Source organism: Pongo pygmaeus, chromosome 13 (genome assembly GCF_028885625.2).
Source record: "Pongo pygmaeus isolate AG05252 chromosome 13, NHGRI_mPonPyg2-v2.0_pri, whole genome shotgun sequence".
In the NCBI taxonomy this organism is placed as follows: Eukaryota; Metazoa; Chordata; class Mammalia; order Primates; family Hominidae; genus Pongo; species Pongo pygmaeus.
Window position 1 is genome coordinate 57,726,327 of NC_072386.2, and position 16,047 is coordinate 57,742,373.

The following is a 16,047-nucleotide window of genomic DNA, read 5'->3' on the forward strand; positions in this document are numbered from 1 at the left end:
GGCGGGCGGATCACCTGAGGTCAGGAGTTAGAGACCAGGCCGACCAACATGGAGAAACTCCGTCTCTACTCAAAATACGAAATTAGCCAGATGTGATGGCGCATGCCCATCTGTAATCCCAGCTACTCGGGAGGCTGAGGCAGGAGAATTGCTTGAACTGGGAGGCAGAGGTTGCGGTGAGCTGAGATGGCGTCATTGCACTCCAGCCTGGGTGACAAGAGCTAAATTCCATCTCAAAAAAAAAAAAAAAAAAAGGAAAAGCTGGTATGGAGAGAAAGGGTTAAAGCCTGTTAGCTAAACTTCCTTAATGTCTCTTAGGAGTGATGTCCACACTATTTCCCAAGACAACTACTGCAGAAAGCTGCAGCCTTCATTTACTTTTTAAAAAAGCAAAGCACTAAACCCTCTACCTTGTTTAAAATTTAAAAGTGTATCCAATCTATTTTAAACTAAATTTTGCATATTTTGGAATACAACTTCAGTCAATTAAAAAAATTTTTTTTTTATTTTCAACTAAATATATATTAGCACAAATTAAACCAAGAAGCATATCTAATTTATCTTGGTGTAAAGCTTATCTAATATACCTGAAAATGAACACAATATGCACTTGACATGCTTTTATTATACTCTGCAATTCTGAAACACAGGAAAAGTGCAAATAAAAAGGCCAGTCTAGCAAGCCACTGAAGTCATAAGTAGATTTTCTGAAAAAATGGCATGGAAAGTTACCTCTTGCAGTAAAAGATGCTATAGGTTTTTTGGTACTACTATTTCATTAATGACGCAACACACAAATTATCCTTCTGAAATAACCAGAAATCACTCCGGTAAAAAACATACCTTTAAAAGATTCACAGTTACACGGCGTGTAAATTGTTACAGGAGACAAAATGGCGGTTACCGGAAACTGAGTGGAAGGTTACAAAATTTCTAAGAGCAGAAGTGGTTTTGAAGTAATAAGTAGAAACAAAAAATAACCTAACCTCTTCAAGATAACCACCAGAACCAGCAAGAGAGTGCTGCTGTGCTGTGTGAGGAAGTGAGTACAGGAGGGCTGGAGCTCTCTCACAAAGGAAGTGAATATTCACTTCTGGTTTTACAAACAATCTCATTTGTCAGATTTATCTCACTCGGCACACATCTGGCATTTAGTGCTCAAATAATATAACATATATAGGCACACTCAACAATTGGCATTGATATAAAAATGTAGGCAATCTTCAACTTAAGAGGAAATGTGTTTTAAAAATGAAGGTTTAGGGCCAGGTGCAGTGGCTCACTGTAATCCCAGCACTTTGGGAGGCTGAGGCAGGAGGACTGCTTGAGCCCAGGAGTTCAAGACCAGCCTGGGTGACATAGCGAGACCCCTGTCTCTACAAAAAGTACAAAAATTAGCCAGGTGTGGTGGCAAGCGCCTGTAGTCCCGGCTACTTGGGAGGATGAGGTGGGAGGAGAATCATTTGATCCTGGGAGGTTGAGGTTGCAGTGAGCCGAGATCACACCACTGTACCCCAGGCTGGGTGACAGACTGACACCCTGTCTCAAAAAAAGAAGGTTTGTACATACTGTAACAGGATATGAAGCTCCAGATAGAGCAAAATTATGGTGACAGAAGTGAATCAGAGATTGCGTGAGTTGGAGGGTGTGGCCTGGGGAGAGGAGATTGTAAAAGGGCACTGGGGAACGCTTTAGGATAAAGGAAGTGTTCTATATCTTGACTGAGTAAAGGTTAAGTGACTCTAAATTGCCCAAATTCACCAAATTGTACACCTAAAATGTGTGAATTTTATTATATGTAAATTAGCAAGAAAATTATATTACAAAAAGGAGGTCTGTAACTCGGCATTTCAGATTTTGGAATATGCTTTTCCAAAAAAATGCATACTACAAATGGTGGTAAGTTTTCAAGCTAGCCCTTCTCCCCCAAATATGAACCATAATTTGGATGAGACTGAGTCACCTGGAAGCCCACCTAGTCTAGAGACGTCAAAACCACAGCTCCCAGAGGTTCTATTATGTACCCTAAGTACTGGCTGGCAGAGAGAGAGAGATATTGTCTGATGCACAGACAGTCACAGAGTTAGGATCTGGTGGCCGGAGAATGTGAGGTGATGGTAGGAAGATCTAAGGAACAGGAGGCAAACACATACCCTGGGCACTTTTGCACTTGACCAATCGCTAAGTAAACCTGGAACTCATACTTACTAGTTGAAGAGAGGGGAAGCCAGAGGTACTTATGCTCTGTCGATGGTACTGGCCAAGGTTTGGTGGGAGAGTAAACTGTTTCCTTATTTCCGCTGAAGAATACCTTGGATTAAAATAGAAAAATCTAAATGAAATGATTATTTTAGGAAATCATCACAATTTTAGATGCAATCTTTGATATCATGTTATACAACGTAGGCCTTGGCTGGGCGATGAGCAGAACTGACTAAGATACCTTCTCAGTGGCCTGTTAGTGGACATCGTAGATTTTGTCTGATAATACATACCCTTGAGAAGTTCACAGAGGCCATGATGCCTGCAGTCAGGGTCCTGCCCAATACTGGAAGGATGATGACAGAAGAAGGAGGACTTTGAGGCCCAAGACAAAGATCCAGGGCATTTGACTCCTTCTCCCCCAGCCATTCAGAGTTTTCTCTATGTGAGGATGTCTGGTCTCTGACTAGAATCCTTTAAATCCTGAGCTGCCATTTTGATCCAGCCATTCTCATTTCAAGCAGCTGAACCCTTTTGGCTGACTGGCTGCTACAACAGAGAACACCAGAGAACTGTTGTACGAATACTTCTACCTCCCTGCAGGCACCTTCGATGCTACAGGAATTCCCAATGATTGTATTTTTTCCAAACTACTCCTAGTGGAGTGATCCTTTGCATCACCCATGTGGACAAGGCTCAGCCAACACTTTAGGGAGCGACACACATGAGAGGAAGTTGTTCCCCACTGTCTACTCACACCTGCTGGCATGTGACTGCTGGCCAGTGATAGCCCAGCTTACAAACAGGTTGACTTCTGAGCACTTATCTGTTAGCCATTTGTTTGGAACTCAGAGCACGTTTTCTCATTACATCATTGTGTTGGTGGTTGGATTCTCAGGCTAGTTCACAAAAGTGTATTTAAACCACAATGAGGCCAAAACATACAATACCAATACCACTACTGAATATAATTAGAAACTAACAGATTACTGAGGATCAAATGAGGTCATATATTTTAAACATGCTTTGTATCCAACAAGGGTATATATAAATTTTTAAACATTGTAACTTTAAATGTAATACTTAAATATTACAAATGAAGCTTATTATGTTTTCTCTGTGAAAATGTGTGCTAGTGCATACTTATTAACTACCCTGCATGATGAGGTTTCCTACATGGTTTGCTTTGCTCCCGACCTTGGCAATGAGTTACACCTAGAGAGGCAGGAAACTGGGCTCTTGTCCCAACTTTGGCATCTATTCTCCCTCAGGAGCACCCCAGTTTCCTTTCAAGATGCCAACACTCATGCTGTGCACTGTCTAGGCAGAAACACAAATCAAAAGAGTGGGCACATAACTCACGGCAGGACAAGTATCTCTCTTTCCCAGGATTCTTTTTATTTTATTTTATTATTATTATACTTTAAGTTTCAGGGTACATGTGCACAACGTGCAGGTTTGTTACACATGTATACGTGTGCCATGTTGGTGTGCTGCACCCATTAACTCGTCATTTAGCATTAGGTATATCTCCTAATGCTATCCCTCTCCCCTCCCCCCACCCCACAACAGGCCCCAGTGTGTGATGTTCCCCTTCCTGTGTCCATGTGTTCTCATTGTTCAATTCCCACCTATGAGTGAGAACATGCGGTGTTTGGTTTTTTGTCCTTGCGATAGTTTGCTGAGAATGATGGTTTCCAGTTTCATCCATGTCCCTACAAAGGACACAAACTCATCCTTTTTTATGGCTGCATAGTATTCCATGGTGTAGATGTGCCACATTTTCTTAATCCAGTCTATCGTTGTTGGACATTTAGGTTGGTTCCAAGTCTTTGCTATTGTGAATAGTGCCGCAATAAACATACATGTGCATGTGTCTTTATAGCAGCATGATTTATAATCCTTTGGGTATATACCCAGTAATGGGATGGCTGGGTCAAATGGTATTTCTAGTTCTAGATCCAAATGGAGAGAAGATTGGAAGAACAAGACTGGAACACCTTCATCCTAGTGATGGCCCGTTACATGATGAAGCAAGGAAGTGTGAAACCCCAGAGGAAGCTGTAGCTGCAAGCATAAATTGTGCTCCTTAATTTTCTACAGCATTTTCTTTATTTAATTTTTTAAAAGTATAAGGAAATACTAGGATAGGAAGTAAGTATTCTACTAGCCGTGAGGGAAATGCAGATCAAATCACAATGAGTTGCCATTTCACAACCACTAGGCTGGCTATAACAAGAAAGAGGGGCAATAACAAGTGTTTGCAAGGATGTGGAGAAACTGGAGCACGCATATGCTGTTGGTAGGAATGTAAAATGGCGCAGCCATTTTGGAAAGCCATCTGGCAGTTCCTGAAAAATTTAAACAGAGCTCCCATGTATCCCAGTGTGTGGTGGCTCACAGTGTGTGGTGGCTCACACCTGTAATCCCAGCATTTTGAGGGGCTGAGGTGGGCAGATCACTTGAGGTCAGGAGTTCATGACCAGCCTGGCCAACATGGTGAAACCCCATTTCTACTAAAAATACAAAAAAATTAACCAGGTGTGGTGGCGCGTGCCTGTAATCCCAACTATTTGGGAGGCTGAGGCATGAGAATCGCTTGAACCCGAGAGGCGGAGGTCACAGTGAGCTGAGATTGCTCCACTGCACTCCAGCCTGGGTGACGGAGCAAGACTCTGTTGCAAAAAAAAAAAAAAAAGACAACCACACTTCCCCACAAAAACTTACACATGAATGTTCATAGCAGCGTTATTCATAAAGGCCAAAAAATGGAAAAAATCCAAATGTCCATCAACTGATGAATGACTTAACAAAAAGTTGTATATCCACACAATGGAAAATTACTCAGCAATAAAAAGGAAAAGAGTACATATATACACCACAACATAAATGAACCTTGGAAACATTATCCTAAGTGAAATAAGCTAAATCAAAAGACCACATGTTCTATGATTCTTTATATGAAATGCCCAGAATTGCAAAATCTATAGAGACAGAAAGTAGATTTGTGGTCACCTAAGGTTGTAGAGAAATGGAGAGTGGCTGCTAATGAGTTTGGGATTTCTGTTTGGAGTAATGAAAATGTTCTGAAATTGACTGTAGTGATGACTGTGAATACATTAAAAATCACTGAACTGTACACATGGGTGAATTTTGTAGTATATAAATTATATCTAAATAGATAGAGATAGGTGTACGTGTAAATATTCTACAGAGACAAAAGTGAAGGCAAAAAATTAGTGTGACAACTAGGAATGAAAGAATAACCTCAGATTTTGTCTCCAAGTGCTTGATAGACTGATTTTAATTATAAGTTGGACAGTCACCAATTTTTTTAAAAATCAGCAGATTAGACCACTGTCCAAAACAAAGGTCTATATTGCATGAGCAACAATGTATCTTGTGTTTGGCACCATAGGACTCAAACCAACACTGCAATCATTTATTTGCTTACTTGAAAGAGGATCATAAGCCATGGAGGGCCAACACAACCAAGCCAAAGCCCTTTTCTGTGATCCAGCTGACCTTTTTACAGATAAGACTGACTTCTCCTGAGACTGCTGCCTCCAGGTCTTCCCCTAAGAGCTCTCAAACAACATGTCTTAGTTTTACGGCCATTCTAAAACTGGTCCTATTATAGACCAGAGTGGTCTATCTGAAATAAGAATATCTGAAAATGTTCAGGAAAGAAAGTGGCACTGTGAGAGGATCAAAGAGGCAGGAAGGACAGCGTCTTGCTTTCGTTTTGAAGCGAGATCTGTTGTCCTATGTCAAAACTCTAGTATTTTTGTTATCATGAAATCAGAATGTTCCTGCTCTCTAGCCCTTCTTAAACACGGTCAACTGGTATTTCTGTTCCAGTCATCCACGTACAAGTTTCCAAATTCAGAACTACACAACTAATCTTCTTCCTTGACACTTTGAGCCTAACCCGATACCTAATAACTCTCCTATTTTCTCTCCCTACAGAACCAATTATACAGAAGGCAATTAAACCTGTCACTTCAAAACTGTCAGATACGAACGAATGGTTTGTCCTTAAAATGAAAATAGTGAATCATTCCACGTGGAAAAGAATTGCTTCATATCATTTGAAGAACTTCAAAATAAAATATCTCTAGTGAGGCCCTACACACATATTAAGCTAGCAGAAATAGGCTGGAATGATAAAATTTCATGTTGGTCAAGCTGTGGGAAAACCAGCATGCCCCACACCCCTGGTAGGGTTGTATATTGGCTCTATGTGTCTGGAAAGTAATACTGTAATATGCAACCAGAACTATGAAACTGCTGTTACTCTTTTATCTAACTATCTTGCTTTGGGACATATACACCATGGAATTCATACAAACAAAAATATAATTTTGAGCAGAAATGAACATAAGAATTCTGTATATGATAGCATGATAGCAAATAATTGGAAATAACCAAAGCATCCCACATTGGAAAGAACACTGAACAAATAATAGTATAAAATATATGGGATATCATTTTTCCATTTAAAATGACAAAAATATAAATTAGGTTGACCCATGGAAACCTGCATACAAAGTAAGCTACAGTAAAAAATAGTATGAGCAACTAAATACAAACACACAACAATATAACAATATATGTGGAAATATACTACAAGGATCAGAAATCCTTTCCATAGTCAGAAAGTAGTTGAATAACTACCTCATACAGGTCTGTCTCCTGTGAAGTTATGTAAGTTCATAATTTTAAAAAAATCCATATGGCTGGGCACAGTGGCTCATGCCTGTAATCACAACACTTTGGGAGGCCAAAGCAGGTGGATCACTTGAGCTCAGGAGTTCCACACCAGCCTGGGCAACATGGTGAAACCCAGTCTCTACAAAAAATACAAAAATTAGCCAGGTATGGTGGTGTGTGCCTGTAGTCCCAGCTACCTGGGGGGCTGAGGTGGGAGGATTGCTTGAGCCTGGGAGGTTGAGGCTACAGTGAACTGTGTTCATGCCTGCTGCACTCCAGCTTGGGTGACAAAGTGAGACCCTGTCTCAAAACAAAAACAAAAACAAACAAATTGCATATATATAAAATAGTGTGCAGACAGAGCGTACTAATTGGGATGTTTAAAAGTTATGTAAATGTCAGCTATTAAGTTTCCTAATACGGAACTTCAGTCCCAAAAGAACATATAGCACCCCAATGTCCAAATCAACCTTCTTCATCTCTACCCTGGTCCTAGTGAAGGGGGACATCTGTCTCCACAAAAAGGAACACAGCCAAAGCAGGTGTTTGCACAGGTTCCGTTTCCATGCAGGTACTGTGCGTGGGTTTTATTTTCCTCTACCTTTGATTCTTAGACCAAATTTGACATGTCCAAGATAAGTTTCATGATGTTAGATTTATATCATGATAATATTTCCTTAATGAGCTAAGATACCCTTCTTCTAAGGAACTCAAAATAGTTTATAAATATTATCTTCTTTATTTTCCCGGAAGGGAGCCTTGGGATTTATTTAAAATGTCAATACCCATTGTGACTAAGGAGTCAGAATGGTGGTGATGGATTGGTGGTAAGGAGTGGGTAGAGAAGCTCTATGTTTTTTTCGGATCAGCAGATAATTATGATATTTCAATTGGGACTACAAACCACAACTAATCATAGAGTAGAGCTTGCAAAGTGTGGCTGCTGGATCATTTGCATTAAGTCATCAGCTACTTAGATAAAAATTCGAATTCCTGGACCCACCCCAGTCCTGTATTAGCATCTCTTGTGGTATGGCCTGGAAAACTGTATTTTAAGTCAGCAATTCCAGGTGATTTTTATGTTCAATAAAGCATAAGATTCACTGATAGGGCAAGACTGTGAAGGAATGGTTGGTTCATTCATTCATTCATTCATTCCACATTGAGAACACACAAATTGCTGGGCTCTCTGTTGCCGCTCCTGTGAAGCCTGATCCAGTGGGTAGGTGGGAGGAGGGCAGATGAATAATTTAATACTTATAATATAATATGGTAAGTATTCTATTACAGGAATATGCACAGTTCCTTGTGAGCAAAGAGGAAGGAGTTACTAATTCTGCCTAGGAATGTTTAGGGAGCTTTTAAAACAAGATTTCTGAGCCAGATTTTGAGAAAAAAATTAGTAAAAGAAGTTCTAATGGAGAAGACAATGCACTTTAAACTTTTAAACCATTTCATGATATGTAGACATCAGTTTTTCTCATTCTCACTTTAAGTATTTTAAACATCATGCTGCCTCATTTCTTTATAAAATATGTATCTAGAAGAATAAAGAAAAAGAATGAAAACTCATTGACAGAGTCCTGAGTCTTGCCATTTGCCATTTGCTTGAGTTTAAGCACATTAGTTGACTAAGGTGGGCCTTAGTTTCATTATATGTAAACCAAAGGGGCTGGACTGTATAGTCCTGAGATCTTTCCAGCTCTAACAGGTGAAGATGCACAAGAATCTCCAAGCAGATCAGTCAGCACCACGAGCTACTCCAGCAGCTGTGCTAGGAAACCAAACAGCCCTGGAAGGCTTCTCCCTGGCTTTCGACCCTCAAGGAAAATTCTTTCATTATCTGCTGGTATGGCCGGCAGCCAAAATGGCTGGATGGATTTTAAAACTGATTTAAGGAAAAAAACTTTGTCTATAAGTATTGAAAGAGGTTTGGGTCTCTTGAGGTTTTCCTGAATCTGACATGTTTTAAACAATAGTGAAAGGGGTGGGGTAAAGAAAAGCAAATATATAATTTACTCTTGGTAACAAATGACTGTAAAACACTCCACGAATACAGTGTAAAGTACAAAGCTAGTAATAAGTATTAATTACAGACATTTGTGGGTGTACATGTGGATGCAACCACAACATACAGTATAATTAAACCTTGCAAAATAGCCATTGTTTCAGGACTAGAAATGATTTACATCAAATAAGCAGTGAAAGGTTGTTATACACCCCTCTCCCCAAACTTCCTAAGTTACAAGGTTAGGGCAGGGTAGTAGTTTTTAAAAATCAAGGTTTAGGCCAGGCACAGTGGCTCAAGCCTGTAATCCCAGCACTTTGGGAGGCCAAGGCGGGTGGATCACCTGAGGTCAGGAGTTCTAGACCAGCCTGGCCAACATGGTGAAACCCCATCTCTACTAAAAATACAAAAATTAGCCTGGCATGGTGGCAGGTGCCTGTAATTCCAGCTACTCGGGAGGCTGAGGCAGGAGAATCGCTTGAATCTGGGAGGTGGAGGTTGCAGTGAGCTGAGATCATGCCATTGCACTCCAGCCTGGGGGACAAGAGCGAGACTTTGTCTCAAAATAAATAAATAAATAAAAATCAAGGTTTAAAAATTTGTTGCATGTAGAAAAACTGACTTTGAATGATGTAGCTATCAAAGGGTTAGATCATTGTGCATGGCATGGATAAGGTCTGAAAACACACATCTAGCTCAAGAGTGAGTAGTTCCTGGAGTTGACCACATAAAAGAAATCTAAGGCTTTTTCTGAGATGCATTCTTGGATGCTTTTAGTAAAGTGCACTTTTAAAAGTGTACAAAATGAATTTCTGTAGCAAACTTTATATATCTATATATCTACACATATATCTATAGATCTCTATCCATAACTGTATCTCCATACACTCATATACATATATGCATATGTATTTTCAGCCATAAAGTCTAGAATAAATTCCTTGTAAGTTCTTCAGTCTGTGGCCTCACAATGGATTATTTCAGGTTTTATTGTTTCTCATATTTTCTATCTCTTCTCATAAACAGACAAGCCATAACTGTGCAACTTCCATAAAACAGATTCAACAGGTGGAAACATGACTACAAAGAAAAGTTTGCCCCTTATTAGGAAGGCATGGAACTTATGTTTCTTCCTGACAGGGGAGTCCCAAATCCCTTTCACTTAGAAAATTCCTCTGAAGACAGTAGAATGTGTATTAGATGACTTAAGTGTTTGTGGGTTCCAGCAGCAAGACTAGAGAAGGATTTCTCACTGTCTTCAGAGACACCTCCTCTCCCCAGCCTTTATATATCATCATATGTTTCCTTCTTGATATAATCACCATCTACTGATGAAGCAGCATAATCACCTAAAAGAACACCTGTAACCATTTAGTGTCTTGTGTTTAAAGAAAAGAGTCTTTCCAGAAAAGTGTGTTGAGTCATAAAGTAACAGATGTAACCTATGTAAGCTGGATCCCAAAAGAGGAGGAGAGATGAAACTGGAGCAGAAGTAATATTTAAAGAAATATTGGCTGGCAAAAATACCAGACACAGCTTCATAAATTTCTATAAATGCCCATCCGAATCAATACAGAGGAAATCAAACCTAGACACATCATAGTAGAACTACTGAAAGTCAAAGAGAAAAATCTTTAAAACATCCAGGGAAAAGACACATTATCTTCAAAGTATAATAATGCAACCAACAATTAACTTCTCAATTGAAAAAATGAAATCCACAAATCAATGCAATGACATCTTCAAAGTGCTGAAATAAAATAACTAACAATCTAGAATTTTCTACCTAGTGAAAATATTCTTCATAAGTAATGAAAGGAAAAAAGATTTTACCAGATAAACAAAAACGGAGAGAATTTATTACCAGCAGAGCCATACTAAAATAAATAGTAAGGACAGTTTTTGAGGCAGAAGAAAAGCAATCCCAAAGGGAAACACAGAAGTGCTGAAAGCATTGAAATATACCAAAAAGGTAAACATAAGTAAATCTAAATGATAGTGACTGTACAATATAAATATAATAATGATAATAATGTGAAGTTTAAAATATACATAGAATTAAAACATCAATGATACACAAAAGGTATGAGGGGTAAACGGATTTCATGTGTTTTAAAGCCCATATTATATCATCTGGGAAATGGTAAAAGTACTAATTAATACTAGGATTCTAATAAGTCAAACATGTATGGTTGCAATGTCTATAGCAACAAGAAACAAGTGGGCAAAATGGAAAAAAATTCCACAGTAGGATTGAACATTTATACCCAAATATATCAGGGTTTTTTCTGTGTGTTTTGTTTTTTGTTTTTGAGATGGAGTCTCCCTTTGTCGCCCAGGCTGAAGTGCAATGGTGCAATCCCAGCTCACTGCAACCTCTGCCTCCCCGGTTTAAGCAATTCTCCAGCCTCAGCCTCCTGAGTAGCTGAGACTACAGGCACCTGCCACCACGCCCGGCTCATTTTTGTATTTTTAGTAAAGACGAGGTTTCACCATGTTGGCTAGGCTGGTCTTCAACTCCTGACCTCAGGTGATCCACCCGCCTTGGCCTCCCAAAGTGCTGGGATTACAGGCATGAGCCACCGTGCCCTGCCTATATCAGTTATTAAATGTAAACAGATTAAATTCTCTAATTAAAAGACAAAGGTCATCAGACTACATTTTTAAAAATTGTTACTTATAAGAAGCACATTTTACTTTTAAAAACAGATTGAGTATAATTAGCTGGCAATAAACTGCACATATTTAAAGTATACAATTTGATAAGCTTTGACATATGTACAGACCCATGAAACCATTACTACAATAAAAAAGTTTCTTCATGCCCCTTCTTAATTTTTACCCTCCTTCTCCTGGTAACTACTAATTTGCTTTCCGTCACTGTAGATCATTTGCATTTTCTAGAGTTTTATATAAATAGGATCATACAATATATCTCTTTTTTTGGTCTGGGTTCTTTCATTCAACAGAATTATTTTGCAATCCATCTATATTGCACTGTGTATTAGTAGTTTACTCCCTTTTATTATAGAGGAGTATTCCATGGTATGGATATAACACAGTTTTTTTTAAATCCATTCATCTGTCTATGGACATTTGAGTTGTTTTCAGTTTTTAGTTATTACAAATAAAGTTGCTATAAACATTTGTGTTCAAATCTTTATATGGATACATTCTTTCATTCCTCTTGGGTAAATGACCAGTTAAAGTGTTTTACAACGTGGTTGTATACTCCCATAATCAGTGTTCCAGTTTTTCCATATGTTCAACAATACTTGGTGTTGTTAGTATTTTTAATTTTAGCCATTATACTAGATATGTTGTATGTGGTGGTATGTCATTATATTTTTAATTTGCATTTCCCTAATGACTAATGATGCTAAGCAAGTTTTCATGAAGAGACACACTTTATTTATTTATATTTAACTTTTATTTTAGGTTTAGGGTTACATATACATGTTTGTAACACAGGTAGATTGTGGTGTCTTTCTTTCTTTCTTTCTTTCTTTCTTTCTTTTGACACATTTTAAATATAAGGACATAAAAAGACTGAAAGTGAAAGAATTTAAAAAGTTATGAAACCTAGCCAAAAGAAAGCTGAGGTAGCTATAGTACTATCAGACAAAATGGACGTTAAGAAGCATTACCGAAGAGAGAGACATTTCCTAAATAATCAAAGGGCAATCCACCAGGAAGACACAACAATTCTAAATATGTATGTACCAAGTAACATAGGCTCAAAATATATAAAGCAAGAACTGCAAAAGTAGAGGAAAAATATTACATCCACAACTATAGTAAAAGTTTCAAACATACTTCTATTCTATCAAGCAGATTAAAAAAACCCAGAGACACACAGAACTTGCACATGATAGACAGACTTGTGCTAACTGACATATACAGAAAACACTACGCCTAACTTCAGAGTACACATTCTTCTTGCACACATTAAACATTTACATATTGACCATATCACCGACCATAAAACAAATCTCAACAAATTGCAAAGGTCCAGAAATCATATAGAGTAGCTAGTCTAATGCCATGTAGAACTAAACTAGAAACCAACAAAAACATACTAACTCTAAAACATCTAAATATTTGTTTTTGCAAATTACATAATTTTAAGCATATTTTTCTTTCCATTTATGTGCCTGGGCTAAGTAAGTGGATTTTTAAAAATTATATAAAAACCAAAAAGAAAATAGCCAGAGAAGAAAACTACATGTAATATTTAGACATAGTTATATAAGCTATTCTATTTTTATTTTGAGCATGTAATATATCTTGCAATTTTAAATATAAAAAGTATAAAAAAGCACATTGTACAATGTCTCCCTCCTACTCTTGTCTGCCAGGTACCCAGTTCCCTCTGCATAGACAATCTAGGTAATAATTTCTTTTTTTTTTTTTTTTTTGAGACGGAGTCTTGCTCTGTCGCCCAGGCTGGAGTGCAGTGGCACGATCTCCACTCACTACAAGCTCTGCCTCCTGGGGTAATAATTTCTTGTGTTTCCTTCTGTGTCTATAGAGTTTATAAGCAAATACATATATACATTCTTTCCCACATTTTTATTTACACAAATGGGAATACAGTATTAAGAGTCATCTATGTTGTAGTGTTCACCCATTGTTCATTCCTTTTTATTATGGAGGAGTATTCCACTGTATGAATACCACAATTTGTTTATCTGTTTGCTGGTGATCTTCATTTTGCTTTATTCACTTAATAGATAAATACATAATAATTCCCTCATTCTTTTTTTACAGCTGCATATGTATTCTACTATATAACTGGGAAATAATTTCTTAACTAGTCTCTTTCATTCATTTCTGTTGTTTCTAGTTTTCTGCCAGCACAAAAAATATTCAGAAAACTGTACATGTGAACTCATACATGTATAAATATATCTGTGGAATAAAGTCCTAGAATTGGAATTGCTGGGTGAAAGTGTTTGTGTATTAGTCCTTCAGAGTATTTTACCAATTAACACTCTAAGCAGCGATATAAAGAAAGTGCACAAAATACTTTCAACAATTTAAAGGAGTTATTGAATTAACTGGCTATTCTGTCCATTGTTATCTGTAACTATCCTGAAGAATGAAGAATCCATTTATTTGATAAGCAAAACCAACATTTGCATTGAGGGGCTCTTTTCTTAACTTTATGGGCAGGAAGTTGCTATCTAGTAAAGTTAATCCCTTTGTTTACAGGGTAACTGTAAGACTCAAGACAGTATGGTTACCTTCTGGTGGGCTGAAAATTTCATTTGGGCATACTAAGTTTGAGGTTCTCATGAGGTCTCCAAGTGGATGTCAAGTTGGCAGTTGGATAAACAGTTCTGGAACAGAAACAAAGTCCCAGTTGCAGATGTGAATATGGCCAGGCTTGAGAGAGCAGGGCTGAGAGGTCCACACCTCCCCACCTATGGTTTCTTGCCCATGTCCCTAGCAACCCATATCTAGTTTACCAAAATGGCTATATGTGGTGCCCACAATGGTGTGGTTATAATCTGTGGTCTGGGAACAAAGCCACATAGCCTGGCTAAACAACTAAACCAATCTCTCTCATTCTGAGCACCAATGGTCATTCCTTTGTTTTGGCTTTCACACATCTGATGAGTCTAATCTTTGAGGAAAACACAGATAACAAAAGCTCTCAACAAGCTGGTCATAGAAGATCCTGAAAGCAGCTCCTGGGACCACCAAACAATTTGTGGAATGAAATTTTGCCAAATGCATAGACTAAAAATAGGTATACTTCTGGCCATTAAGAAGAACTTTCTGATTATTAGGATTGCAGAAGGTCGACTGATTTTTTGTGTGTGAAAACAGAAAATGATGCCACTATTTACTGAGTGCTTACATTACACAGGGCTCTGTGCTGAGCACTTGATAGGCACTTCAGTGAATCCACACAGCAATGCTATGAACCAGGTTTATCATCCCTATTTAACAAATGCAAAACTCAGGGCTGGAAATGTCTGGAGGATTTGAACCCAAGACTATCTGACTCCAGAGAACATTCTGTTAGTTACTATGCTTATTATATGAGTATAAGCTTAAGCTTAAAAATGTATTTAAATCTAAGTACATTATTTGAAAACCTTCCATGTTTTTAAATAGTGTACTTAAAAACTAGAAGGAAATACTACTATTCACAGTTATGTTAGAGAGGTAGGAAAATAGAATTTTTTTTCTTTTTTGAGACAGGGTCATGCTCTGTCACCCAGGCTGAGTGCAGTGGCCAGATCACAGCTCACTGCAGCCTCAAACTCCAGGACTTATGAGATCCTCCTACCTCAGTCCCCTGAGAGTAGCCAGGACTACAGGCATGCACCACCATGCCTAGGTTTTAATTTTATGTTGAGATGGGTCATGCTATGTTGCCCAAGCTGGTCTCAAATTCCTGGATGCAGGTGATCCTCCTGCCTCAGCCTCCCAAATTGCTGGGATTATAGGCATGAACCACCACACTCAACCTAGAGTTGTTTTTTTTTTCTTTTTCTAAAATGTTTGTGCTGTGGTTGCCATAGATTTATGACAGAAATTGTAAGCGCACACACAGCTTTTTAAACTATTATGAAAGTTTCTTAAGAGTCTCTTCAGGGCCAGATACGGTGGCTCATGCCCGTAATCCCAGCTCTTTGGGGAGGCCAAGGCGGGCAGATCACCTGCGGTCAGGAGTTGGAGACCAGCCTGGCCAACATGGTGAAACCCCATCTGTACTAAAAATACAAAAATTATCCGGGCATGGTGGCACGTGTCTGTAATCCCAGATACTCGGGAGGCTGAGGCAGAAGAATTGCTTGAACCCGGGAGGCAGAGGTTGCAGCATGCCGAGATCGTGACACTGTACTCCAGCCTGGGCGACAGAGCAAGACTCCATCTCAAAAAAAAAAAAATAGAGTCTCTTCAGGGCTCCTTTCATCATTACCATGTTGTTTCTAAGTCTCCTGGAATTTCGAAATAAAACTGTATTCTCAGCATACTTCGAGCTCTTGCACCCACTTCCTCCTCTACCTGGATTCAATTAAACTCAACACACATTGTTGGATGCTGTTGATTAAAAACACCTCATTTCTCCACTCTGATTTGTGATTTATCTAAGTTATTTGTCCCAG

General features: G+C 38.5%; 1 protein-coding gene across 5 annotated transcripts in view; it reads right to left on the bottom strand.

Moving 5' to 3' along the window:
* Positions 1–16,047, bottom strand: part of DOCK8 (dedicator of cytokinesis 8) — a 247,673-nt gene that overhangs the window by 187,885 nt on the left and 43,741 nt on the right. For 2 of the 5 annotated variants that reach the window (XM_054499987.2, XM_054499990.2), the window contains exon 2: positions 2,209–2,311. The exons of 1 other annotated variant lie outside the window; for it this stretch is intronic. In XM_054499987.2, coding sequence (XP_054355962.1) covers positions 2,209–2,311 — 103 coding nt within the window. Of the gene's footprint in view, positions 1–843; positions 1,074–2,208; positions 2,312–14,169; positions 14,208–16,047 lie in introns of those variants that run through there. 2 more of the 5 variants (XM_054499991.2, XM_054499989.2) reach the window with 2 other exon arrangements.